Below are 26,411 nucleotides of genomic sequence, written 5' to 3' on the forward strand. Positions count from 1 at the left end.
TTTGGCAGTCATAAAACAATTTCTGCAGCCTCATACAACACTTTCATTATGACTTGGGCAGGAAATGAGCCTGATACAAGCCATGTGACTAAAACTCTGCCATGTCACACACTTTCATGAGAAAGAGCTGACATATCTAAAACGACCTTATTGACTGTATGGCCACTGAATGCACTTTACTTCGCAGTCCAAATCCAAAAGCATCTTTTGAGAAGTTATCAAATGTGGCAACCAGTGCAACAGCTTAAGTTCAACTGAAACGCCCAAAATACCTCTCAGCCAATCACAGGCTGCTTGTCTGCGTACCAAACCAATCAGCTACGATGGGGGCAGGTCGAACAGGCTGTTGCTAGGCCATGTCCCTGATGACTTTTACACCATCGAGCCAATCGAGTCGCACCTCCACGCTTAAAGCCTGCTCATTGGTTACCACACACCGGGGGAGCCCGCCCGATAGCTTTCCTTATTGGCTACTGGCAAATCACTCACGTCCCTGAGTTTTAGTTAGGTGCTGTTGATACTGTAGTTTGGAGTCACCAAGACTCAGAAGTGAACATAGCTGCGCACATACATCGCTCTGAAGTAGTTTTTTATTTTTATTTTTTAAAGTTAATTTCCATTCCATTATTTTATGACTTGTACATTTGTGTAAATAGATTGTTTCTATTTTTATAACAAGACAACAACAAGATGGAACTTAATTCTCTCCTAATTCTGCTGGAGGCTGCAGAGTACTTGGAAAGAAGAGACAGAGGTATTTCAAGCTAAATTTGACAAGTTGACAGGGGATTTTTTGCCGAGATATTTTAAAATTAGATAGCTCTCTTTCATTTTCTCTCATTGGTAAAGTTTTTACTGGCAGTGCCATAGTGCAGGTATGATGTCACTTTGGAGACAATGGGACAAACGATGGGTGCAAACTGGACCCGGTAGCCTGTATGCTAGAAAAGAGCAGCTATAACTGCATATATTTAAAGTGTGTCATGTAATGATGAGTTGTGTTTGCATTATGTCTAACACAGGCTAGGTGTTATATAGGCTGTACTCATAATGCAGTATTTGTTTTCTATTCATTGTAGAGAAATGAGTAAACAAGAGTGACATTGAGAAATATGAGCCTGTATCATAATGACAGATACTCATACATGCATGTAGCATGAAATGTTTAAAATATAGACCTAGCTGGAGACTGTATGGATAGTGGAAGCGATTGTAATGATTATCGATTATCCTCTATAGCTATGTCATGTTTCTACCATTTCCCCTAAACGCCTGTGTCAGCGTATAGATATTTATATCCTGTTTTTTGTTTTGCTTTCGGACACCACTGTAAATGTTAACATGCATGTTTTGTCTTGTTGTCTTTTCTCGATAGAGGCAGAGCACGGCTATGCTTCTGTTTTACCGTACAGTAGCGACTTCTCCAGGAAGAAAACGAAAACATCGCCAATCTCCAGAAAAACTCAGAACAATAGGTAAATACGAATTCCTGCTTCTTTAAAATGTGTGTTATATATTTGTAAGAAAAGCGTACACACACATATATAGTGGTTGAGAAGTGTTTTCATGGCATCTCTGTGCTGCCGGGGCTGGGCTCTCTGTGTTTTGGTCTCCAATAAACACTGCCACGCGTACACTGTCAACTCAGCTGCTCCCACTCAATTCAATCTCAATTCAAGTCAATAGGCTTTATTGGCATGACATTTGACATGTGTTGCCATAGCACAAATATGAAAATACATTGTTAAGGAATGAAATTAACAAAAAATATATTAGATGATGAAAATAAGTAAATTAATTAAAATATTTTATGAGTACAAGTAACAATTTCAATGTGGCTTTAACAACGCAAGACCCACAGAAACAATGTAAGCCTTAATCTGCTGATAATAAAGTAAAGAGATTAGTCAGCTTTTAGTCTATAAATAACAGCATAAAAACAAACAAACAAATAACAACAGGAGATGGTGGCAGCAAGTAGAATATGGTCTATGTATGCCTCAAACCCTTCGCTTGTTGACATAAAACATGCACATAACCCTTCATATTTGCACCCAGTCTCACATGGCTATCGTGCTTTCACCTGCCTTTTTTATTCATGTGGTTAAGAGGTTAAATGAAAGTAAATGTCCCATGTCAGACCACTTTTCTCTCTCTCTCTCTCTCTCTCTCTCTCTCTCTCTCTCTCTCTCTCTCTCTCTCTCTCTCTCTCTCTCTCTCTCTCTCTCTCTCTCTCTCTTTCTCTCTCTCTCTCTCTCGCTCTCTCTCTCTCTCTCCCTCTCCCTCTCGCTCTCTCTCTCACTCACTTTCACACACAGACACACAGACACACAGGCAGAGTTCATGATGGTTGAGACGCTGCAGATTTGAGCTTCTGCTTACAATATCGATTGGATTTTATTCTTTACCCCTCAAGCTTTCATTAATGCACGTTTGACCCCATTCATGCTGCCTGCAACTAGACACTGCTGTACTGCAAGACTGGTGTTACACTGTATTTGGTGGCCCATCGGATTCTGTGACCTGCAGTGTTGGTCGGGTTGGTTAAGTTTAGCCACGAGGAGTGAGATGGTTGGGGTAAGAACATCAGGGCAGGTAACAGATACCAAATACAGTGTAACACTACACTGTAATCACACCGAATCACATTACTTAAGTAAATACATTCAAGTTTCAGTTTCGGTTCTGTCTTGCTTTCACACTTTATGGAGCAGCTGGACAACTGGCTAAGGGTCATTTAAACGTCAGTAGGTTAATATTAAACACAAAGACTCTTGACATTAAAAGCCTATTTAGGAGGTGGGTCAATAATGACATGGTTGACACACAAAATTGACTCACTGTGTTTAAAAGATTGAATCAATTTGGGACACACCTTAATCAGGAATCCCCTTTGTCGTCATGTGACTCCAGTTTTAAGACTTTTACATCCACACAGCATGTGTTATTGCTTGTTGTCCATGAACTACCTAAATGTGTTTTCGGAAACATTTGCATGAGCTGACATTATTTTGAAGAAGAGTGGCGCATCAAGATTCGATGAGAAGATAAAATGTCCTGTTGGCTAATATTAGTTTAGGGAAGCACAGCCTGATTTCCTAAGTAGTGAGTGTGCCAGTTACGTCACTGCACGTACATCATCATGTGGTGTCACTGTTGTAATGACACTGTCAAAATCCTTTTAAGGCGTGTAGTTTTGCAAATTTGAAACTGACATTTGCGTGGTGTCTCACAAATGAGAATCCAAGCCGCCTCCACATTCCTCTGATATTGTGTCTGATGGCATAACACAATTATTTGCGAGTGTGTGGGTGTGGTTGCCAAAACAGACAAACATATACACAAACTATGACAAACACCAGTTCACCAGACATCATGCCTGAAATTAATATAAATAACTCGGATGACAAGAAATTGCTTGCTTGATTTCCTTTACGGCCCTGAAATCCGTCATGTGAATGTGGGAAAATGTACCCAGGGTGCTTTGGGGATAAGCTCAGGCAGTTTTACATGCCATAAAAAGCTATATAGATGATAGCCGATAGCTATGATATAAGACTAATTTACAGGCCTTTGATCACCAGTGTTGAGTTTATGACACGCAGCTCTTTGCATGCCACACCATTCTTTTACATAACATGTAAAAGTGTGTGTGTTAACCTGCTGTTATTACAGCTCCCTGAGCATTCCCTTCCTCTACAGTAACCATATGATTTCCTGGTCATGCCCCGTGCTTTGACTGAGACGTTTCCCCAATTTGTGCAGGTTTGAATAGCTCCACTTCCTCCATGATGGAGTAACGCTCTTTGTCGGCCTTTTAGAAAAAGGAGTTGCCAGGTTTGGATCAGGTTATCAGCAACAGTGCAACATCCTGTGCTGCTTCTGGGAGGATTTTGTGCCACATTAATCCAGTGACATGGTCAACTGTAACCCCTTTTTCGGTGCAGTGAGCAGCGTCGCCGTGCAGGCGCTTCGGCACAGCTGTGGGAACCACTGCTTCACAAGCACAAGGGCTCTCGAACAGCGGAAAATCTGAAAAGGCTTGTTGTCAGTCTGACTCTTTGTTGTCGCTGTTTTTGTTTTTATTGCCGCGGTATCCATGACGGTCTCATGAACAGAGGGCCTGTTTCAGATGGACTGCAGTGCCCTCGCTGCTCCCGGCTGCACATCATAATAGGGCTCTCCTCGGAATAGCCCACACGCTGAGGAATTCTGCAGCGTCTAGGCCTCCAGACGTCTGAGTGTGTTTTTATCCATGTCCACACTGCTGTTCAGCCAGCGTGCAGCTACAACAGCAGTGTTTGCATGCTGTTTGTATGTGTGTGGGAGCAGGCGGGGGCGGGGGGTGTTGTGCAGTGTCACGGACTCTCTCTCTCTCTCTCTCTCTCTCCCTCTCAGGGCCTTTTTTTGCCCTCTGTTGCGTGCACTCTGACAGATGTCACACAGAAATGGAAAAGAATTCTCAGAATTAGACTCACTATTACCAGAATATGTAAACAAGCATTTATGTTGCTTGCTTGTGCCTTTAGTTCCAGTACAAATCAGCATGAATATGCAACACACGACGCCTGTTTCTGAGTATTATAATCGTTAAAATTTAACAGTACAGCCATTCTAGCATTTTAAAACCCTGGAGCAACCTGGAGGCAGAAATACAAGAAAAAGCAGAAAATAATCAACACATTATTTTTTTTTTAAATGTTTCCCTGATCTACTCTTATTTGGAATTTTGCTCCAAACTTCTTGCTTTCATCTGTCTTGCATTTAGATCCCAGCTCTCACGTCATGTCATACGAAGTCTACTGTCTACTGCATACTGCTATGACACTCAACATTGTCTTTTTTTCTGTTTGTGCTTTCAGATCGTCACACAACGAGCTGGAGAAACACAGGTGAGGTGACATCTTATCCCACCCCCGTCTCTCATGTTTGTCTGATGTGTGTGCATGTCTTCACCCAGCACCCTTGAGTTCCTAACATACTGACTGAAGAGACTGTCTGGCTGCAGGTAAATGTCAGATATATTCCTCTCAGTCAAAAGCACCAAAGTCGCAGATCAGATCAGGGTTCATCTTCAAAGAGGCAGAGATTTAATCAATTAATTCCTCGTGTCTGAAAAATGGATAATAAGCTGATTTCAAAGAGCACCTTCATTTTGATTAGATCTGTCTCCATTTCACGGATGAAACTTGTTACCTTGTATGGAGAGGGAATCCTGTCAGTAATGTGATAATCTAGCCCAGACTGACACTGTGAATGGAGGTGTGGTGAATCTGGCCCTCGCCTGTCATTTCTCCAAACTGAGAAGCCCGCAGACTCATACAGAAGCGATTCCTGTCTCCTCCCAGCATGCATCTCACTCTAGCTCACAAACAGTTTTTTTTTTCTCCTCCCTTCGGGGTACATTGCTCAGCTTGTGGTAATGTGATATCCTTGCTCGCTGAAGACTTAGATGTCTGCTTTTGCTTTGTTTTGACTTCACCGGCAGGGGATGTGACTTCACAGATCAGGGATCTGTAGTCAGGAAGCCAAACTTATTCATTGATATAACAAATCCTAGATTCTTTGGAGAAGAATGTTTGGTGGAAGTTGTAAAACAGTTTTCTTGTTGTTTTTGCTGCTTCTTTGCCTCAGTGTCACCCCAAGCTGCTCTCACAGACTCTTCCAAAACTCCTACCCGTGAGGATTTAAGAAACAGCTGATGTGACTTTCAGCATGTGAGCAGAGGCAGAAATGGGTGTGTTTGGCTGCATGTGCGTGACACACTGTCACCCACGCTGAGGGATTAGGGTTTGCCAGTCACATGTTAAGGAGTGAGTAATGGATGTGTGTCGCACGTCGAGAAACTAGTCAGGGCATATTCCACTCCGACCTGACAGACAGAGGAGGCCCTGACTGATTACCCTGCAGGTGTTGAGACACCACTGTTACCTCATGTCAGATAACGGGTGTGGTTATTGAGAAAAGAGGTGATGTCCAGTCAAACTGAGAAATACTGGTAAATTGTTTAATCACTTCCTTCGTCATCACTATGGCCACAAGTTTTAAGGAAGAAAGACAATAGTTTTTTTTAACTGTAGTGGTAAAACATGTGTTTGTTTACTGATTCACTAATGTTTTGGTCATGATGTAAGAGCCTAAAGAAAGGAAATTATGTTCAAACTCTCTGTAAGTCACACTAAACCATCCTCAGGGACACGTAATGCATTCCTGTTTATTTAAAAGTACTTTCCTCCTTTTTTTTTTACACCCATGACTGTTTTGAATGGAAAAATTGGCCCTACCTTTTTGACAGGCCTTGCAGTGACGAGGTATCATTGTCAACCTTTTGAAACAGAACACATCCTGATTCCCCCTGTCTGGACCTGCGGCCGTAAATTACACGGTCATTACACCTACATGCAGGTGTTTAAACCACAACTTCAGGCTTTAATTAGTACAATTATTTTAGAGGGTGTGAAGGTATGAAGCACCTCTCATTCACTAGTTCCAGGTTCTCAAACATGAGGATTATCTCAAACCATGTCATATATCGCTGTTAATTGTCTTTGTGGTTTGGACTGTTATCAATAATATTAATAATAATGAAAAAGGTTAGTTTCTGTTTTACTGATATAAACTCATACAGAACATTTTCATCATCCCCGCTTGATCTCTGGCTCTCTGCTGTCAATTCAAAAGAAAACAAAAAGCCTTCCCGTTCAACCAGTTCAATGATTGCGTGACCAGTTTGGATCACTCGCCCAGTGTTTAATCTGCATTAGTCCCAGTATCGTCTCCAAGGGCTCAACCTCCCCTCACGCCCTCAGACGCCACTCCAGGGGAGGTGCTGTTGTTTCAGGCTGACTCACTGTCTTTGTTTGGTCATGTGTCGGTGTGTTTGGTTCACGCTGGTACAACAGAGCCATCCTTGTACTGTACATTCACGAGGTAGACTAGGTGACTGATGAATGTCTGGTTTAGATGCCGGAAGGCATTGGCCTTGTGAGTAGTCAAAAAGTCGTTTATTAACATTACCTTGTGAGTTGCTGAATCTTTATGATACCCGTTTTTTAGTTTAAACAGTCTTAGTTTAATTTTTTTTGGATACTTTACTTTGAAAAATACATTTTTACAAATTCTACAACCCTCCCTATTTTTTTTCATGTTATCAAATGCTAAATGGAGCCTAAAAACATGCTACAGTTAAAGAACTTTACCTGAAAGTAGTCTAAAGGTTGTACATTTCAAAAGTCTCAGTCACATTGAAGGCAGTGTCAGTGTCTAATGTGACAGCTTTCTGACTTTTCCTGTTTTCTGTGACATCAGCCTCTCTGGCAATGCTTAGTGATCTTATGCATGCTAGGAGTCTCTCATGAAACCAATGGCTGCCTTGGCTGCTGTTCAGGAGGCACCCTGCATATATTTGTGTCGTGTTATCAGAGTGAGACGTCTGGTTGGGTGCCAGCAGCGTCCCACAGGGTGGTCTGCCCTGACGCAGCTTATCTGCTGCAGCCCGAGTGTAGCCGTGACAGCTCTGTAAAGACCAGCTAGAGGGTGACTCGGCTGCTTTTTCTCCTTTTTTTTCTCCTGTCATTGCATTATTGGCACAAGCCAGAGCTGTAGAGCATCAGCTTGACGTTTCATTTCTGTGAAACCAAGTGCTACTGTGTGGTTGGTCTCCGCTGGCATTGCTTCCTTCCCATTTCTTACTTCAACCGCTGTTTATGACGCCTATGACGACTCATCCGTGCCACACGTTTCCTTTTCTATCAACACCAAGTAGTTGCGAAACTACAGACGTTTTGTTTTCCCACATAACACCTGTTTACGGGAAATCAGTCCGGGCGCGTAAGGCAGAGTATCTGGTATGTTTGTTCTGCTTCCCTCAATTGAAAAAAGGATTTACAGCTCTATTTTTAACTCTCCAGACAGACACCACCCATAGCAGTCAGGTGCTCTCGGTTTCATTTGTGAGATGACATGAGAGAGTGACGCTGAGAGTGTTGAACTGGTTTGATTTCCAACAAATACAATTCTCTTACAATATACGGTATATCCGGCTGCACATAACAGCAGCACCTGTTGAATTTAACTTTAAATTTACATGCACTTTATGAACACAGGAGCCGGCACACAGTTTGTCACGGTCTAATCGTCTCTCTAATTAAATTTACTCTCCAAGTGTCTTCTACTCCCAGCTGTGATGAATGACTTATTTGGCTTTAGGGAGCTCTTTCCCCTCGAGTGAAGCTGGCCTGTGTGTGTGTGTGTGTGTGTGTGTGTGTGTGTGTGTGTGTGTGTGTGTGTGTGTGTGTGTGTGTGTGTGTGTGTGTGTGTGTGTGTGTGTGTGTGTGTGTGTGTGTGTGTGTGTGTGTGTGTGTGTGTGTGTGTGTGTGTGTGTGTGTGTGTGTGTGTGTGTGTGTGTGTGTGTGTGTCTATAGACCAGTCCTGGCAGCGGCAGCACCTCGCTGAGCTTTTTGAGTTATGGGATGGGAGGGAGAGCCGTCCGCTGCCCTGTTACTTCACCTCCCTGCCTTCTACTCTTTGTCTCCCTCTTTCTCCAGAGACCACATCTGTTTTTTCTGTTATCTCCCCTCCCCACCCTCTCCTCATTCTGGCGCTCCATTTCTCCCCCTAAAAGTGCCTGAGTCAGCAGAAACCTGAGGCAGTAAGGAGGAGGAGAGCTGCGCGCCCTTCTCACAGAAGGTCTTTATCACTCTTTCCTGGTCTGACTGCCAAAAGTCATTTGTGCCCGTTTCTCCTCTTTTGAGGCATAAATCTTCTTTTGTGACAGTGAAGTTATGTGGAGGACAGCAGGCTTTGATAGGCCTGTTAATCCTCCTAATCTACATTTTAATGTGGATTGTAAACCCCACAACCATCGAGATCACAGCTAAGATTGAGGTCATATAACAAAAGTGACACGACTTTCTGTATGCAATGCAGCTTTGGTTATAATGTGGCATTCATGTGTCTCACATGTTTGCACGTGGCTTTTGTACTTAACTTCCTAAAATGTCACACTATCAAATATATTCCTCATGGTTGTGTGGTGAGCTGGAGTCATTAGACCTGCATGGGCAGATAATAAACCAGTGTAATGATTTATATACTCAATGTTGTTCAGTCATTAAGGCACATGGCAAAATTCATGTACATTCAGTCATTGTGACCCAATGTTACAGTTGACATAGGGCTGATATAGGTCAAATTTTCCATCAATGTATAAATTAATTTATATTTATATACAATGATTATTTTCATTACAGATTAGTTAACTGATCTTTTTCTTGTGTTGTCCATAAAAGGCCAGAAAATAGTGTAACAGATCCAAATGTTTAAAATGTTTCAGACCCCAAGGTAAGATGCTTTAAAAATGACTTATGATTATTTAGATTATCAAACTAGCTATGTATTATTTTTTTTTACTAATCAATTAATAAACTTGCTTCAGCTTTAAATGTATGCATTTTGTGATCAGTTGAACAGTCAGTTGAACAAACATTTGTGGATAAAATAACTGGGAATGTAGAGTGTAGCAGAGTTACACAACCAGAGATATTAAAGGGACATTTAACCTGTGTGACAAAATCTGTGGCACTGGATTTACTACAGCAGTAGTTAAGCATTTACTGAAGTCTGTGGATGTAGCCCTCGGGACAGTCAGGGTTGTAACTGTGGTGTTGAAAAAGCAGAGTCTTTATGTGGACAAAGAATAAGAAACAGACTACAAGCTGGAGGTCAGCAGAAGAGGTCACATGTTGAATTTCCCCGCTGTGAGGTCACCAGGTGCTGAGAAGCTCTCCGGCTCACTCGGGTCAAGCCCGGCCGTGGTCACAGAGTAGCTGTTTGCAAAAGGCCTGTACTGTAGATGATGTTTTCTGACTTTTTTGTACACTCACTGAGACATTTGAGCATGTGATCGTGACCGCTGTAGACCTACATTTAGGTGAGAACCTTCCTGCTCCCTCTCAGGTGTCACTGCTGCAGGGTACACCACGTTTCTGTGTCAGTAAACTTGGCTGACTGCAGCAAAGCAGCTGATGCTCATAAAAACAACAGTGTAGCAAGGTGCAAGTAGGGCTCTGCGATATGACAAAGATCGTATATCCTGATATAGGTAATGTCATATCCAGATAATGATATAAAGTTCAGTGTTCTGGTCCATGTCAGTCTTTTCAGACCCAAACCACATCCATGTGACAGAAGTACAAAGTCTGTCTTTTAGGTAAGAGTTCCTCATTTTGTGTTGGTTGGTCAGAGTTCTTCTCCTGCTCTCCTCCATGTTTGTTAATGATGCAAATTTCCTGCCTGCATCCGTGCTTAAGGACGCAAATTGTAATCCAAATGATGAAAAATATTGGCCTACAGAGTTTGATTTGCGACACAACGAAATAATATGCATAATATGAAACAATAGTCATCCAATCGCACAGTCCTGGGTGCAGACGTTGCTTCTGGGAGGGTTTTGAAGAGCAGGAAACAGAATGAAAAGGAAGTAGGAAGTAGGTCTATCTGCAGACTCGCTGTGTCATGACACACCCATTTTACTATATGCACTTGGTTAGGTTTAGACAAGAGCATTGAGATGTGTAGGGTTAGGTTAGGTTGGGGGGATGCAGTGTAGCATGCTGTTACATCGATGAGGTGCATCATGTAATGAAGTGGGTGTGTCGTGTAGGCCTGCAGATCGCCCCTTCTCCTTAGGAGGAGAAGGAGGAGGAGACGAAAACATTCTTGATTGTTGCCGAAGGGAGGGACCGGAGGCAGTGTAGGACGTGGCTGCTCTGTGTGTCGAGCAGTCAGCCTGAAATTCAGGTCAGCAGAGTATGCACACATATGCTGGAATGCAGAGTTAAGTAAGAGAGGCAGTTTAAGGGGAAGAGTGTGTGGGTGGATGGGGGTCACAAAACTAGCAGGCCAAGTACTACTAGAATGCTCTGCAGCCACAAACTCATTCAGCAATGCCTGTTTTTTTGGCAAGCAAGCAAATATTTGTTTGATTATGCATCAATAGATGGGTTAAGAGCTGCAGGCGTTCTGTCATAAATCAGTCTGTTTTTTTTTCTCTTCTTTATTCTGTCTAGTTTAGTTTTTCTCTATTGTAAAGCAGTAGGTCTCAACTTTTTCGGCTAAAATAGCTGCTTGTCACAGGTTGCATGAGCCTATGTAAACCTTTCCCTCTTGTTTTATTTTTAAAAAATCCTCAAGAGGTACCAACATCCTGCAATTCACAGGAAAAAAAACATTGAAGAAAGTCTGGAGAAAAAAAAAGCACCATTTTGTTCTGTTATCATTCTGGACTCCTCAGATTTATCTTGCGACCCCCATAAGTGGCTCCAGACCCCAAGGATGGACCCCGCCCCACTGTTCCAAAACCTCCTCTCCCAAAGTAAACAACAACTTTTACAGTCAACATGGAAGCTGAGATCTCCTCTTATACCACTGGATTCCTGCGTGTTAATCATTGACAAAGATTCCTTATAAAACCACAACCTCGGCGTCAGGGGGAATGTGTTTATTGAGCTCGCTGAACTTGTCTCTGCTAGTCTAGTCCAACATTTGCACATGTACTTTTCAAATGCATGCAGCGGAAGGCAATTAATGTCCAGGTCTGTCATTTCACATTGTGTTGACATGATTCAGAGATGCACAGGGAAACTGTTCTTTAGCTTCCCCCCTCTACCTCACTGTTTGCTCACACGCTCTCCTCTTTAAATTCTATTTGACATCTGTTTTTCTGTTAACACCAGTATAAGCTGTTGGTGCAGTGGAAGGGATTTTGTAATGATCCACGCTCACACAGGGGATTGTTTCACTACACACACACACACACACACAAAAATCAAATGAATCTAATTAGAAGGCATTCCCAAGCACGCCCAGTGGAAATTCCAGTTAGCTTTGTAGAAATACTACTACGTCGAGTGAACAACAAAATGCCTAATTCTTCAGTTTCCTGTTGTTTAATCACCAGTAAACTATGCAGAGCCTTTTCTTTGGTTGTAGTAAAGTAATTAGGCCCCTCCCTCCGTGTGTGCTGCTGTTTTTGGAGTATTCAAGTTTCTGTTTGCTGCTTGCGTGTCAGAGCAGAGTCATGTGAGAGCAAGCTCCATGTTCCTGCCGTCAGGAGAATGTGTTTATGGGGGACTTGTATCCGTCTGTCTCGCCTCACAGTTGTCACTGCACACAGTGGGTGGGTGCGGCATCCTCGACGACAGAAAACAAATACAGCTCGTCCCAGATGACTGCATGATAAAAGCCTCTTGTGTCTCCCTGCGCCTCACTGTTTATGTGTGTGTGTGTTTGTCTTTTTGACTCACTGGCGTGGGCAGCGTGGCAAACCACTCTGCCAGTTTCACATGAGCTGCCTCAGCTGCCGTCTTATTTTTCTACCCTCTTATTTTTCAGAGACGGCACATCAGATCTCTGTTAAATGTAAACATGTTCAGGGCAGGGCTAGAGGGTGACAGGGAGACTGATGAGGGGCTGCTGAAAGACCCAGTGTGTGTGTGTGTGTGTGTGTGTGTGTGTGTGTGTGTGTGTGTGTGTGTGTGTGTGTGTGTGTTTGTCGGCTGGCCCCTGGGTAGGGTCCCTCACCACCTCAAGCCTCCCTCCCTCCATCTGCATCGTACTCCCCAGGAACCTGCCAGCCAGATGTGGAGCCACTCCAATGGCAACCCTTAATTCCACCACCGCACCGCGGTGATCCACACTCACGCAACGCAGCCCCCACTTTCACTTCACATTACAGAGACACGCTGTAAACACAGGACCAGATGCAGGAAGGTTTTGAAAACTTTGAGATGTTTTTTGTATACTGCTTAAAAGTTAAGAGAAAACACTGATGCTTTGAATTAAGAATTTAGCCAAAAAATTAGATATGAAACTGTGACACTGAAGTTCTGGTACTTGCTGAGATCTGGAAATACTGAAACCATGCTACAGTACAAATTTGACTTGGCTGAAACATGAGCAGTCATGCAATCAGACAGGTTGTAAACAAGCTCAAATAGATCAGATTATTAGAGCACTGTATTTAAGAACTGGTCAAATTTGAATCAATAAACTGTGATGGATGTTAACAACTGTCAGTTTTAGCCATAGTTTTACTGTTTGCCTATTTGTTCTCCTTCAATTTTAAAACCTGTTTGATATTCTGGCTGTTTGTGCTCTTTGCCTCTGTCAGACTTGTTTTTAGTGATTTTGCTGTTTTCCCAAATAACTCTGTGAGAACAGTGTGGTTTTTACTTAGTTCTTCTTTAAAAACACAGACCAGATCCCCTTTTCTTAGAGACTTCAAAGGACATAACCAAGCTTGATACTGAATTGTTCTATAAGTATTCAATATGAGCTGACTAGGCAGTGAAACCTAAGTGTTGATGTCTTGTGGGCTCAAGTCAAAACAACACCAGAGGCATCATATCACATTTTATTTTCTTTAAAACCGACAGGGACAAACCGAGTCAGCTCTAGCAGTGAGAGGAAACATTGCAGTGGTGTTTCTGATGACCTTTGACCTTAGTTTAGCGGGTTTGGCTCCGAGCCAGACAAGCCACTCGGTTCTGTGCGTATGGGTGGAGGAATGCGCCGGGCTGCAGCAAGCTCATTAAACAGTGCAGTGAGTGAGGGGTGAAGGCCCGTTGTTTGCACTGGCTTGCCTTCTCAGGCCCTACAGTGCTTTGTGTGCAGATAGAGCCTAGATCCCAGAGCGCTGGACGGTCCAGAGACACACTGTCGTCTCCAGGACAAACCATCATGAGTGTGTGTGGACACTGTGAAACTGATTGTGGTCATCCTCTGGTGCAGCATACATACATTTCTTGCAGTATGCATCAGGCTGACATACAGGCTGCAGACAAACAGCCTTTGATTTAAGCAGCAAAACAAGATATTTCACGGTTGTGCACCTTCCAAGGCCCAAAGTATGAGCAGATCTGTGAGAAAGGCCTAATGTGTACCCAGTAACCTTGGAGCACAAGTCAGCAGTTTAAATAGCTTGTTTTAGTTTCAGCAGTGTGCAGCATTCTGAGCAAAAGTTCCTTTTTTTCCCCCCTACGCCTTCGCTTTGTTTTGGCACTGAGCGCCTGATGGAGAGGGAAGAGGGGGGGGAGGGAAGGCCAGAGATCAGACCCAAATCATCCCGTGGTACTCTGCACGTGAGAACGGTCAGGTGGTCATTTCCCTGCAGACATGAATCCATGTAAATCAAATTGCAGATTTACTATTGAACCCTCAAATGCATTGAAATTACAGGGCATTATGTTTTTGCACCTTTGCAATTTTCACAAAAACTTTTCAGTGTTAAAATGCTGCCATAATATTGCACTAGATTAGCTTTTTACTATTCTTTAGAAGTTTGCTTTAAAATGAGATCATTAGAGTGCTGAGAACAGCCTGTGAGTGCTGCGTGCACTATACACAAAACCTTGACTTTTGCACAATGTTTGACGCAAACAAACCAGAAATCTGTCTGCTCTGCAAACCCTTATGTGGCACCACACGACTACTCTCTATTCATGAGTGGAATATCAAAGACCCAGATAAATTGGGAAATTTGATGTGATTCAGAACCATGTGGACCAGTCGGTGTGAACTGTCTGCTCTCCTCCATGGACACAACGTTCATCTGGTGCCACACTTTGCACGGCTGTTTGAGGCAATCTGATAAACATTGCGTGACCAGGGCTTGGCTCAGGAATAACAGACGTGAGGGAGGGAGGGTCCTGCTCCGCTCCAAATCGTCTGTGCGCTCTTGAAGAAAAATAGTGAGTGTGTCTCTCGACGGGGGAACACGTGCTGCTGGGAGGAAGCTGTCAGGGACACACTGCCGGGTTTAACCAGGTCCTGTCTCAATGATATGCATCAGACGGATGACGTGGAAACACAATAAGGACAGATAAAAGAAAGACAAATTTGGAGCAGCCAGACTCTGCCCAGACCTGTTGCAGCTCACGAGACAGAAATACTTGTGTGGATTGTTATCAGCATTAAAAGAATGAGCGTGCATGTTGTGAAGCCAAAACTATACATTGGATGTAGGAAGTAAAATGTGCCACAGAGAATGCGAAGATATGTTTTTAATTTAGTTTGAGTTTTAAATTTAAAACTGATAACATGCAGCCCCAATTGAAACAGATGTATTCAAATTTATTAGACATCAGGATAACAAGATCAGGATAGTTGTTCCATTGAGAATGAAAGTTCAGTCTAGGACTCTGGACACAGTATTCAATAACATAATCTCACCACAAGGTTCATTTAGTTTAGTTTAGAAGTTCTGGAGCTGTCAATCCTTTCAAACTTTGAAGCCAACATGGAAAAGTAGTCCTTGAAATGATTAGAAAAATTTCAAACATCCACAGTTCCAGGGGAACTGGGCAATCTCCATCTGCTGATGAGGATCATGTGATAGGATCAAAAGCTCTAAAGCAGCTACTAAATGGACCTTATGGAGAGATTGTTTTTTCAAACCATTAGATTCCTTATTTTGCATGTTGACTCAAGTAAATAATCGGCTTTTCTGCTGACCACAAGCCCTCAGTGCTCCCAAGATACATTACAGAACAATAGCAAGGAATGACATACTGTATATATGCCATTGTGTTTTTTGATCGTCTTATTGTTGTCACGTGTATGGTTTGTCTTCAAGTCACCACACAGTTGTTGACCGGCTCGATGTCTGCTTATGAATCAGAAGGTTTATCTGACAGCTTGAACACCACACAGTGCAGACATTGATTTTAATTTTATGTGGTAACAGTGATGGTAAAAGTGCATCTGTGCACATTTCTACTGTTTGCCTGCCAGGTAAAATATGTGGTGAGCGTACAGGTGGGGCCTGTGATGAATAAGTCCATAAAAAACACCAGAGGTTTTCTGGGGAGGCAGGGGGGCAGTGAAGGGGAACGCCTTGTTTTTGTTTTTCATTAGAGGAGATGGAGAAGCGGAGGGGGGGGGGGGGGGGGGGGGGGGGGGGTTGCCCATTGGCTCAAGTTACCCTTTGGATGATGTGTGTGGAGCGCTGCCTAGTGCAGCTGAGCACATTGCACTCAAAGAGCCCTTTTTTCAACCCAAGAGAAAGTCATCCACTTTCTCGGACCCCACTCCCTTCCAAAAAAACATCCCCCCTCCCCCCTGCTGCAGACCCCCAGCTCCTTCCTGCCTGCTTCCCCTGGCTGGAGTCCAAGTGCTTCATGTGGCTGTGACTGGGTCAGGTTGGAGGTGGGCCCCCACCCCTGTCCTCAGAAGACACTTGTTTTCCAGTGGGACTAGGGTGTGTTGGTGTTGGCAGGGTGGAGCAGAGGGATGGAGGGGTTCAGCGGATGGGGGTGGGGGCGAAGGGGGGTGGTGGGGGGTGGAAGCGCCCCCTGGGAGAAGAGGAAATAAAAGAACTGGAGCACTTTCACACGCCCTTTTTTTTGGGAACGCTTGTGAGCACCTGTAGAGAGGTAGAGATGGTTTGAAAGGCATAATCTAAAAATCCAGAGCATTTTTTACAGCTACAATCAAATCCCTAAAAATTAAATATGCAATTATCATTTAAGATTTTGAGTTATTATATTTAGTCCCTGAGACTCTCTTGTTGCCCTTTGGCCATCTCTGGTCCACTTCTAATTGAAACAGACAGGGCTACTGAGAGGGTCTTACTTTATGTGAAAAACATAGGCGACGCCCTTCCTGAAAAAGAAACAGGGAAAAGACTGTGTGTTTGTGTGTATGTGCATATGTTTAGAGTGTGTATTCTTGGGCTTGAGCTGTGGCCTCCTGTGTTCTCAGCTCTGCAGTCGTCCCCAGAAAGCTTCATTTCTCTGATTAGGTTTATTGTAATCGTAGCGATGGCTAGCGGAGACCTCGCATTGTCAGAGTTTGTTTACCGTTCTGCCGGAGTTAGCCAAAGGAACGGGAGAAAAGGGGGGAAGCCTCGCTCAGAACAAAGAAATGGTTCATGCACTAGCTTGACTAATGGAGGCTTGAAAGGCCTTTATGAGCAAATCTGAATGGACCAAGGACAGAGAGGGGAGGTAATCTGCTGATAAAAATGTTGTAAATAAAAGGCAGTCCTTTGACATAATATACAATATCCGCGCAGTCAATCCGTGTCCGCACAGAGATGAACTTTTCTTTGTTGTCACTGTCACTAAATTGAACATCCACATGCTGTATCCAGCGAGCTGTTTACTCATGGATCCGGGGTTGTTGGCCTCTAGGGCTTTTGGCAAGGATGCAGGGTTTTCTGGGGCCACGGTTTGCATCTTGAGTTCAGCCAACAGTGACCAGAACAGATGAGAAACCTCTCATAGCTGTCACTTTACTCAATAATGATTTTTCGCTCATGGGGACTGTGGCTTTAAGGAGTCTCCCTCAGTAGGGCACAGCTGGGTTGCCATTTTGTGCATCAGTCAATCTATCATGGACAGTGAGGAAGTCAGTGTGTCACTCTTTGGTTCTGCATATGTTTTATGTGCAAGAAAAAAAAACACAGCTAAAAAAATCAAAAAAGGGATAGAGGAATATCGTCTGAACAGAAAAAGTTAAACCGAGGGCCTGTGAGGTTCATTTAATGTGTGTCACATGTGGGTGTATGGTATAAAAAGCTCTTTTTGATGAGGAAAGATGTAAATATTGGGGTGCACACATGAACTCTGACTTTGGGCTGAGTGTTTGGTTGAATATCTGGCTGCATGTCATCGATGGGCGTAGATATTCTCAGTGTAAAACAAATCTGAAAGTGGTTTGCTGGAGCCTCTGCAAGCTTTTAACACCTATAACGAGCAAGACTCCTCAATCCTTTGAACCTGCTTTCACGGTCAAGCCTGAAATCAGAACTGAAACCAACCCTGATCGTGTAGTATTCAGTCACTTTTCTCACAGAAGGACATAAAATTCACAGTTTACAAAGAGTTTGATTTTCTGGTTTCTGTCCTTCGGGGGACTTGCGGACAAGCTGTTGTCAGTGTGTTTGTGTAGGTGTAGTCTGTCTTTTCTGCTGGTGGATACTTGCTGACTCACCCCGTGTCCTGTGTTGTTTGCAGACGTGCCAAACTACGGCTGTACTTGGAGCAGTTGAAGAAGCTGGTGCCTTTGGGTCCAGACAGCACGAGACACACCACACTGAGCCTGCTGAAAAGGGCCAAGATGCACATCAAGGTACTAAAAAACACACACAGCCTCAAGAAGAACGCCAGATACGTACCACATTAACAACAATTTGGATAATTGCGTTAATTGTTTGATGTTCATCGAGCAAAAACGGCAACATTTTCAACCATAGACTGTATATAAAGATGGATGAAGAGAAGTAGTTAACCATTGGTTTACATCGAAGCAATTTGAAGTTGCTGCGGTCAGTGCTATCTTTTTCTTCTTTCGGAGCCTTGGGTGGCATTTTGACCACTTGGTTCAGACGTGTTCTGTGTTTTGAACACTTTTTTTTTTCTTTTGGCCTTCTTTAAGTGGTGTGCTTATTTCTAATCTTTCAATCAGAGCAGTTCAGGATCTGCCAGAAATAAAATCTCCCCAAGACTGAAACCCTAAACAAATGATTCAACAGAGTGGAACTAGCAGCACATTTGGTGGCTGATCTTCAGATATGTGAAAGGAGATAATTGGAAGTTTGTTTAAGGCTCCTCCTATGTGGTTCATTAACCGTTGCAGCTCTCATACACAAAAGGACATGTGAGATCCTTGAAAAAAAAAGCATGCAGTGACACAGAGGAGCTTATAAAACTTTACACATCAGCAATTTCAGAACTTAAAAAATTTGTAGAAGATGAGCTGCACATTTGAGCACTGATCTCGCTGTTTACAAGCAGCAACAGCAGTCACAGTGTGGTCGGTGGAAAATCCAGACACGCCGAGTTTTAACCCCTTCACTTCCTGTTTACTGTGCAAATCGTCTCTGCTCAGACGGCCTCTGCTAATTCTCGTCACTTCGCTATATCTCCTGTTCTCATATCATAGGGGGGCAACGACATGCGTCAGTGCAATTTGCCTCGATTCACTACAGAGAAATGTTCACATTTGAATACATGCAAAATCCAATCCTGCGTTGAGTCAAACTTTTACAAGAGTTTGTTTATTTTTACTTTCTAACCTACTAACCCTTACACAGTCATAAAGCAACTTCCCCATTACACGTTGAAATGTTGTTATTGTTAAACGCTCTCTTTTGAAACTTTGTCTGAGGCCCGACTGATAGGATATGACAGAAAACAAAACTGGTTTCATAAGTTTTCATAGTTTTACGTAAACAGCGGCAGCATCTATAAGTATGACGTAAATTTAAGCACAGATGACACTTTGTCCAACAACAATACAGTAATTACAGAACTAATTGCTGTAAAAGCAAGAAAAGAAAAACAAATATTTTGCTTCCAGCATTGACATGTCTTTTAAATGTGAAAGTCAAATGCCAGAGATCTTAAATTATATGCTGTATGTGATTGTGTGACTTCTACAGAGTCCCTCAAAGGTCACAGTGGGATCTTTTTTTTTCTTAACTTCTTTTATGTTCCCTTGATAAGAGCTTTTGGATCCCCGTTGCCAGGTAATGTAAAAAAAATAACGTGTGGGAACACAAAAGTAGAAACAGAAACATTTCCCACTGTGACCTTTTTGGGGGGATGTGCACATTTCAATAGAATGGCACAAATGTAAAAGAAAAGCACTGGTTCAAATAAAAATGTAATAGAGTATACATTTTGAGCTGGTTGGATCCAGCAAACACTGATTTGTTTTTGTTATTTCTGTATGTCTGCAGAAGCTGGAGGAGCAGGACAGGAAGGCTTTAAACGTGAAGGAGCAGCTGCAGAGAGAGCACCGCTACCTCAAACGCCGCCTGGAGCAGCTCTCTGTGTCAGGATCCGTGGAGCGCATCCGCACTGACAGCATGGGCTCCACCATCTCCACCGACTCCGAGCAAGGTACGCCAACCAGCTGCACTAAAACAAGGATCAACGCTTTAATAGTAACACATTTGTCCCAAATCTGGACAGTTTAACTCCAGTAGGGGTGTAGCAATGTACTTGTATTGATGTGTCGCCTTTTCACTATCCATGAAGTGTAATTGGCCTTTTTGTATACTTTTGTGCAGATATGGTTACAGACTTTCTCTCCACCTCCACCTCCACTTGTATTTTGAGCGTAATTTATTTGCCTGAAGAGAGACAAAACAATCAACAGACAAAGTTAAAGAGGATTTAACTGATAGCATTATTTATTTATTTTTCATATTTTCTATAGATAAAGTGATATTGTGAATTCTTTTGGCCCAATATTCATTTATTGAAACTCTTATATTGTGACAGTGCTAAACTGCAATATATTAAAGTATGTTTCAAATCATCGCTGCTTACAGGCTAATCTAAATGGGACTTACTGGAGTTTATGTAAATGTACGTACAATATTCTGAAAAACTTCAACTATATCCCAAACCAAGCCATATTATTTATACAGAAGGTTTTCATATACAGCTCCGACCATTGTTGCGGTCATGGCTTTATGTAACTGTGACATTATTGTCAATCAAATGTGCATCACCTCCACATTTGACGCAAATCCGTAATGGCCAAGCTACAGTATGGCTTAGACCAGTCTCAACCCAGTGTGGGCTGGCTGGCTGTTTGAATTCCTCTCGTTGTCCACTGATAAACTCTGAGGTACACTGTGATCCAAGTGAAAATGTTTGCAGGTGATGCTCTGAGGTCAAAAGGTAGATACCTATCTTTATCTGGAGTCTAGGTATCCTAGACTCCAGATAAAGAAATCTGGCTTTCCCTCTTTAGCTACTGAAGGTGAGAGATGTCATGTTGGGGTGGGTCTGCTGTGTGCTGGTGCAGTACTGGTTTTAGCTTTGTCACATTTTATTGTTATCATTTATATGTAGAAATGACATAAATAAAAAGGTCTGGGGTGTTACTTCTGCCCACTAACAGCTTTTATGTAAATGCCAGTATCCCGAAACTCCATCCAGTTCATTGTGGATTGAGGTGCATCTGCTGCTCACCAGGGTCACAGACTCTCCATCGAATGCTTAGTTCAGACTGTTGCTGAAGGGTTACTGATACTGGATGAGGTAAACACAAATGCAGTTGTTTATCAATGGATGGGGATTAGCTGCAGGAGCACAAAGATCTGTCTGCTTGCCCAGAGTTAATGGCCGTTTAAATCCAGGTTTAATCCACAGGCGCAGCAGGATCCCTAATAAACATGCCCACAGTTGGCAGATGGAAATAAACAGTTTCCTCTCTTTTGCTCTGTTTTCAAACAGCGCTCAAAATAACCGTGTGTTCTCTTCTCTGTTTTGTGTGCAGAGGTGGACATCGAGGGTATGGAGTTCACCCCCGGCGAGGCTGACAGCGTGGACAGCATCAGCGACGGTGAGGAGGAGGAGGACCACTACAGCCTCCAGAGCAGCTCCAGCGACACCAGCTACACAGCCACACATTCCCACAGACTGCAGCCGCACCACTGTTAGACGCAGCGGCCCTCCATCTCCCAGCCTGATTCAGCTCCTTCACACATGCTTTTTCTTCTCGAACGCCGCCCACTACCTACATCAGACCAGTCCACAAAGGCGGTACACCCTGAACCTGTTCCTCCTATCCCGGCTCCGGCTCTCCAGGAAGCCGTGGAGCTGAAATGCCACTCAAGCCTTCCTGACCTCCCTCCTCCTCTTTCCTATATACCACTGACCCTACCTCACCCTTCTGTATCCTGCCTGAACCTGCCCCTCATGACATGCCCTGCCCTCCCACTGCCTTCACAACCCCTACCTAGTGTTTTGCTGCAGGCTCAGAGAGAACAGAGTAGAAATTGTGGTTTTTGTCGGAGACTTCTGTGGTGTGGTGGACAGCTTTGACTTGTTAATCAGGATTTTGTAAATGTGTGTGTGTCTGTGTGTGTGTCTGTGTGTGTGTGCAAGAGAGAAAGACCAAGCTACCGAGTTTAAGAGAGGTCAGAAACAACATATAAGCTCCATGTCATTTCCATGTGGCAATAATACACAAACAAGGCTTAGCACTTCTGTTTGTTCTGCAATACGCGCAACATCGGGACCTCAAAATTTATTTACATCACACAGTATCTTCCCTTCACACAAGCATGATTCACAGGGGTAGCTTTAGCAGATGTTCCCTAAAATGGTGAAAGCTTAAAGGAATAGTTTGACATTTTGGGAAATACTCTTGATTGACGTTCTTAGAGAGAGTTAGATGAGAAGATTGATACCATTCTTGTATGTGTCCAGTCAATATTAAGCTGGAGCCAGGAAACATTTAAAGAGGGGGGGGCTGGCTAACATGGTTATGTCCAAAGATGAAAAAAATTACCAGAACCCTGAAAACTCACTACATGTTGTATCTTGTTTGTTTAATCCGTACAAAAACCAAACTGTAACATCTACAAGCCGCAGTTTTAAGGGGAGTTGTTAGTCCGAAGCAGTGACTTTCACATGACCCCCTACCCCCCAAATCCACCATTATGTAACTGTAACTTTTTTTTTATAAGACAAAACAAACAAGACAGTTGTGCTGTTAGGCAGATTGTTTTTTTTAAATTTATGCTTTATGCTAGGCTAAGCTAACGGCCTCCAGCTTCATATTAAATGGACATTTAAGGGAGTGGTATCAATCTTCTCATTTAACTCTCAGCAAGAACATTAATGAACATACTTTTTCCTTTAATTTTTCACTTTTTTAGGATGGTGTCAAAGCGGAGCAGTACCTCTGTAAAGGTTTAATTTAAATATTCTGTTTGTAGTCAGATCTTATTTACCAAATGTGGCCGACTTTTGGCAAAAGACAAACTGAAAAAGTGACAGAGCCGTAGCAGAGAAGAAAGAATGTATATAGATGTACAGTTACTGTCCAAACCCTCTTGTCTCCCTTTGGTTGGGTTGCCTAACCACTATTCCACACTACTGACCACTACACTATACCACCCTATGGTGTGGATGGACTACTATATCAAATGAAAACAAGAGTTGCCTCAACTAAAACTCCTTAAAGATTGACTCAAGTCTTGTGTTTCCTTCTCAGTAGCGAATTGATGTAGCAATAAATACGAGAGGAGGGTGCTTCTTCTGAGTGTTTTAAACAATTCTGGTGGACCATAAGGTGTTGCGGGAGACTTTTTCCTTTACCTTTTTACCCTATAGATGGCAAGTGGGTGGCAACAGAGAGCGGACCTGCAGAAAAAGGAGCAGTCCTCCTTTTTCTTTTTCACTAGTGGTTCGTCCTGTTTGCTCACAAGTTCATTGATCCAGAATTTGATTTCTCTACAGCTCTGTTACTTTTTTACGCAGTGTTCATGTATGTAGAATTGTTTTTTTTTTTTTTACCTGATTAACAAGTCAAAGCTGTAAACATGTAAAATATATATATATACAGTATATATATATATATATATATATATATATATATACATATATACATATATATATATATATATATGTAAAAAGGGCCAGCTCTAATGATTTGTTCTCTGTAGAGGCATTCATTTTAGTTAACTTTAGCTAAACTAATCACTTTCAGTAGTACTTAACGAGACTAATGATCTTATTTTCTTTGCATTACCTTTTGCTGGAGCTAATGGGCACTGCTGAAATTTCTTCTGTAAGGTTATTCATAACAATAGTCACTATTGACGGAGGAGGCGCTTCTGTCGCTCTCTGACCATTTAATAATCACAAGGCCTCAATTCTCTGGCAGTCTTTAGAGCTTGGCATCCCAACACTTCACAAAAAACAAGGGCCAGTCCACCATGGCAGGTCTGACCAAACAAAAAGAAAAAAAACTACAAAAGACTCAAAACAAAAAAACTTGCATACAAAAGAAGCTACTTGTTGCTAAACGTGATAATAGCCAGTGTCTATATTTCTTGTATTAAATTTTGTATTATATTTTCCTAAATGTTCTCTTGTAATGAAAAGACAAAAAAGAGTGAGTATATCTATCTATCTATATATATATATATATATGAGAGACAGACAGGAGGCCAGGCTTGTTGATGGGAGAGTGGGGGCAGGGGAGCTGATACACTGGCCCCTCTCCCTTGGGTGACTCTCCTGCTGCCATTCTGTGCCTTGGTGAGCCTTCGACCTCCCTCCTCATCCTCCTCCCACTTCCTACTCCCACCTCCTCACCCTCGGTCCCTACTCAGGTCGTCACCCCTCCAACGCACTCCCCTCCCCTCTTCTTAATCTCATCTTCCCTCTTCTTCTCATCCGGCGGGGTTGAAAGCTTTTTGACCCTCACCATGCAAAAACAGTCAACACTTCCATGAGCAAGGGGCACGTGAAGAGAAGACCTTGTTGAAAATAAAGGAGGAAAAAAGAAAAAGCCCCTTCGGTCTCTACTGAAGAGCCGCTGTTGTTATACGCCCTGTCCAGGCACTCCCCACCCTCTTGACGCCCGCCCGTCTGCCAGTGCAGCCTCTGTCACAAGAAATGATAAAACCACACACTGGTAAACTCCCATGGCAGCTTCCAGTCACCCCGAATGGTCACCAACGGGGTTCAAAACTTTGAAGCGTGTTTCTTTTTTTTGTTGTCATTTTACTATTATTGTATGTCGACTATGTGTTTGTTCAATGGGAGTCACTGGGAGAGGAGCGATAAAAGAATAATCCAATGATGGCAGCTTAAGGTGTTATCCTCCACGCTCCCAGTGGTCCATCCCGACATAGTGTTACCCGTTGATCAGGGGACCTCTTGAGACACAGCAATATTACCATCTTGTGCTTTCTGAGGGAGGGTGGGCGGGCAGGGTTTTCAAGACAAACAGGTGGTTTTGCTTTTGACTCTGCTTTTGACTGTGGTGCATTTATTGTTGACCAACTCTTTATTGACTTTTTTTTTTTTTGTTTTGATGAATTTTTTACCTCCTATCTGCACTCTCTCCAAACACTGCAGGAGGGCAAAAAAATTAACTAGAGGTTTAAAAAAATGTTTTTGTTTTTGTTTTCGTTTGAAAAGCAGTTTTCTTTTCGTCATCCAGAGTTTACATTCATGTCAATGATTTGTACATGACTGTTTGTAGCAAAAAATGTCCTTTTTCAGTTTGTTGGTCAAATGAACAACTGAGTAAGTAAACCATGTTAATGGCATAAATTTATTCTCTTGCACAGAACCTCCCAGTAAGATAAAGACGGAGTGAATGGAATGAGCAGAGGGCCAGACATGAGATTATAATTTTTCAGTGGCGTCATTGAAAAATGAACATAGCACACACTCGCTGACTGGACGTGGTAACATTTTGTTTGGATGCAGGATGAGATAGTTATTATGGAAATTCTTTTAATGATGTGCCTTGGAAAAAGTTATTTTCTTAAAAAAAAAAAAAAAAGAGAAGTAGAGATTGTACCTGTTAGTTAAGATTCAGTTGCTCTTATCATTAACCCCTTGGAGAGGCAACACACAATGTCACTGCTTCTTTCTTCTTCATTGCGAAAAAGGTAAAAACATTGATCTCATTTATCTTGATCTAAAATTGACTTCAGAGCAAGTGCAGACAAAGTCTGATATTTGCTTTCATGTTTCTGTTGCACAGAGATTTACTTACGTGTGTGGGTTTTCTAAGAACACAAAAGCACAGTGTGATGTTTGGGGAAGTCAGCAGGCAGAGAGGCACAGAGAAAAGAGTGAGGGGTGGGTGGGTGGAGTGAAAAAAGCACAGACTGAGAACAGTATGCGCAGAGATTGGGGTCAAGACAGAAATGTCTGTGTGCACAGATGAATTCAGAAACACAGAAGACACCTTACTCTACCCGAGCCTGCTGTGTTAGCAGTGCTTTTAAAATGACTTCCATGAAATATTCCTGCCAAATAAATAGTCACTTTTAAACCTTCCATACCGATTGACAGGTAAAAGTTCCTTTATTTAATTCCAGATAGCTTTAAGTACTTGTAGGTTTTAGGTAAGCAGCCCCCTTTCTGGACGTCAGCCTTCATGTCTTTTCTCCTTATTTTCAATCTTCATGTATTGAGCGATACTCTAGACTCTACGCAAGGTGTATTACCAGTGTTCGGGTTCTCTTTGTACCCACAACAAACTGGAGGCCATAGCGAGGGTGAGCTGGCTGGGGTTTCGTTGAGAAGAGGATGGCGTGGAGCTTGTTTGGGCTGACATACTGTGCAGAGTAGGGAGAGTTCTGTGCCAGAGACCTGTGAATATTTTCTTTTCAGTAGATGTGTAATATGCATTCAGAAGATGTTATATAAGTTCCTTTTTTTTGGATTTGTTTTGTGTGTGCGAGTGCGTGTACACGAGTACCTGGTGCTGGCTACATTTGAGCAAACACTTGACGGTATTGTGTATTCTCTCATTGTAATATAATTAAAATGTTTTATACATAAAACTCTCTGCAGCCTCATTATTGCCTGTAAAATGATTCACAACACGCTGCTTAATGTGGAGAAAAATACCAC

The 26,411-nt window shown here is 42.7% G+C and overlaps 1 protein-coding gene across 1 annotated transcript; it reads left to right on the top strand.

Moving 5' to 3' along the window:
* The first annotated feature begins 549 nt into the window (after positions 1–549).
* Positions 550–26,335, top strand: mxd4 (MAX dimerization protein 4). The gene is made up of 7 exons (XM_062433146.1): positions 550–582; positions 680–754; positions 1,376–1,475; positions 4,863–4,892; positions 18,018–18,132; positions 19,745–19,907; positions 21,298–26,335. The coding sequence occupies exons 2-7, from the start codon at positions 691–693 to the stop codon at positions 21,459–21,461; spliced, it is 636 nt and encodes a 211-aa protein (XP_062289130.1). The 5' UTR covers positions 550–582; positions 680–690; the 3' UTR covers positions 21,462–26,335.
* Positions 26,336–26,411: the final 76 nt, after the last annotated feature.

Source organism: Scomber scombrus, chromosome 2 (genome assembly GCF_963691925.1).
Source record: "Scomber scombrus chromosome 2, fScoSco1.1, whole genome shotgun sequence".
Classification (NCBI taxonomy): Eukaryota; Metazoa; Chordata; class Actinopteri; order Scombriformes; family Scombridae; genus Scomber; species Scomber scombrus.

Excerpts from the sequence above, each read along its gene's own strand:
- mxd4 (XM_062433146.1), top strand. The coding sequence starts at position 691 with ATGGAACTTAATTCTCTCCTAATTCTGCTGGAGGCTGCAGAGTACTTG. Across the intron at positions 1,476-4,862 it reads AGAAAAACTCAGAACAATAG|ATCGTCACACAACGAGCTGG; the intron begins GTAAATACGAAT and ends TTGTGCTTTCAG. Across the intron at positions 19,908-21,297 it reads CTCCACCGACTCCGAGCAAG|AGGTGGACATCGAGGGTATG; the intron begins GTACGCCAACCA and ends TTTTGTGTGCAG.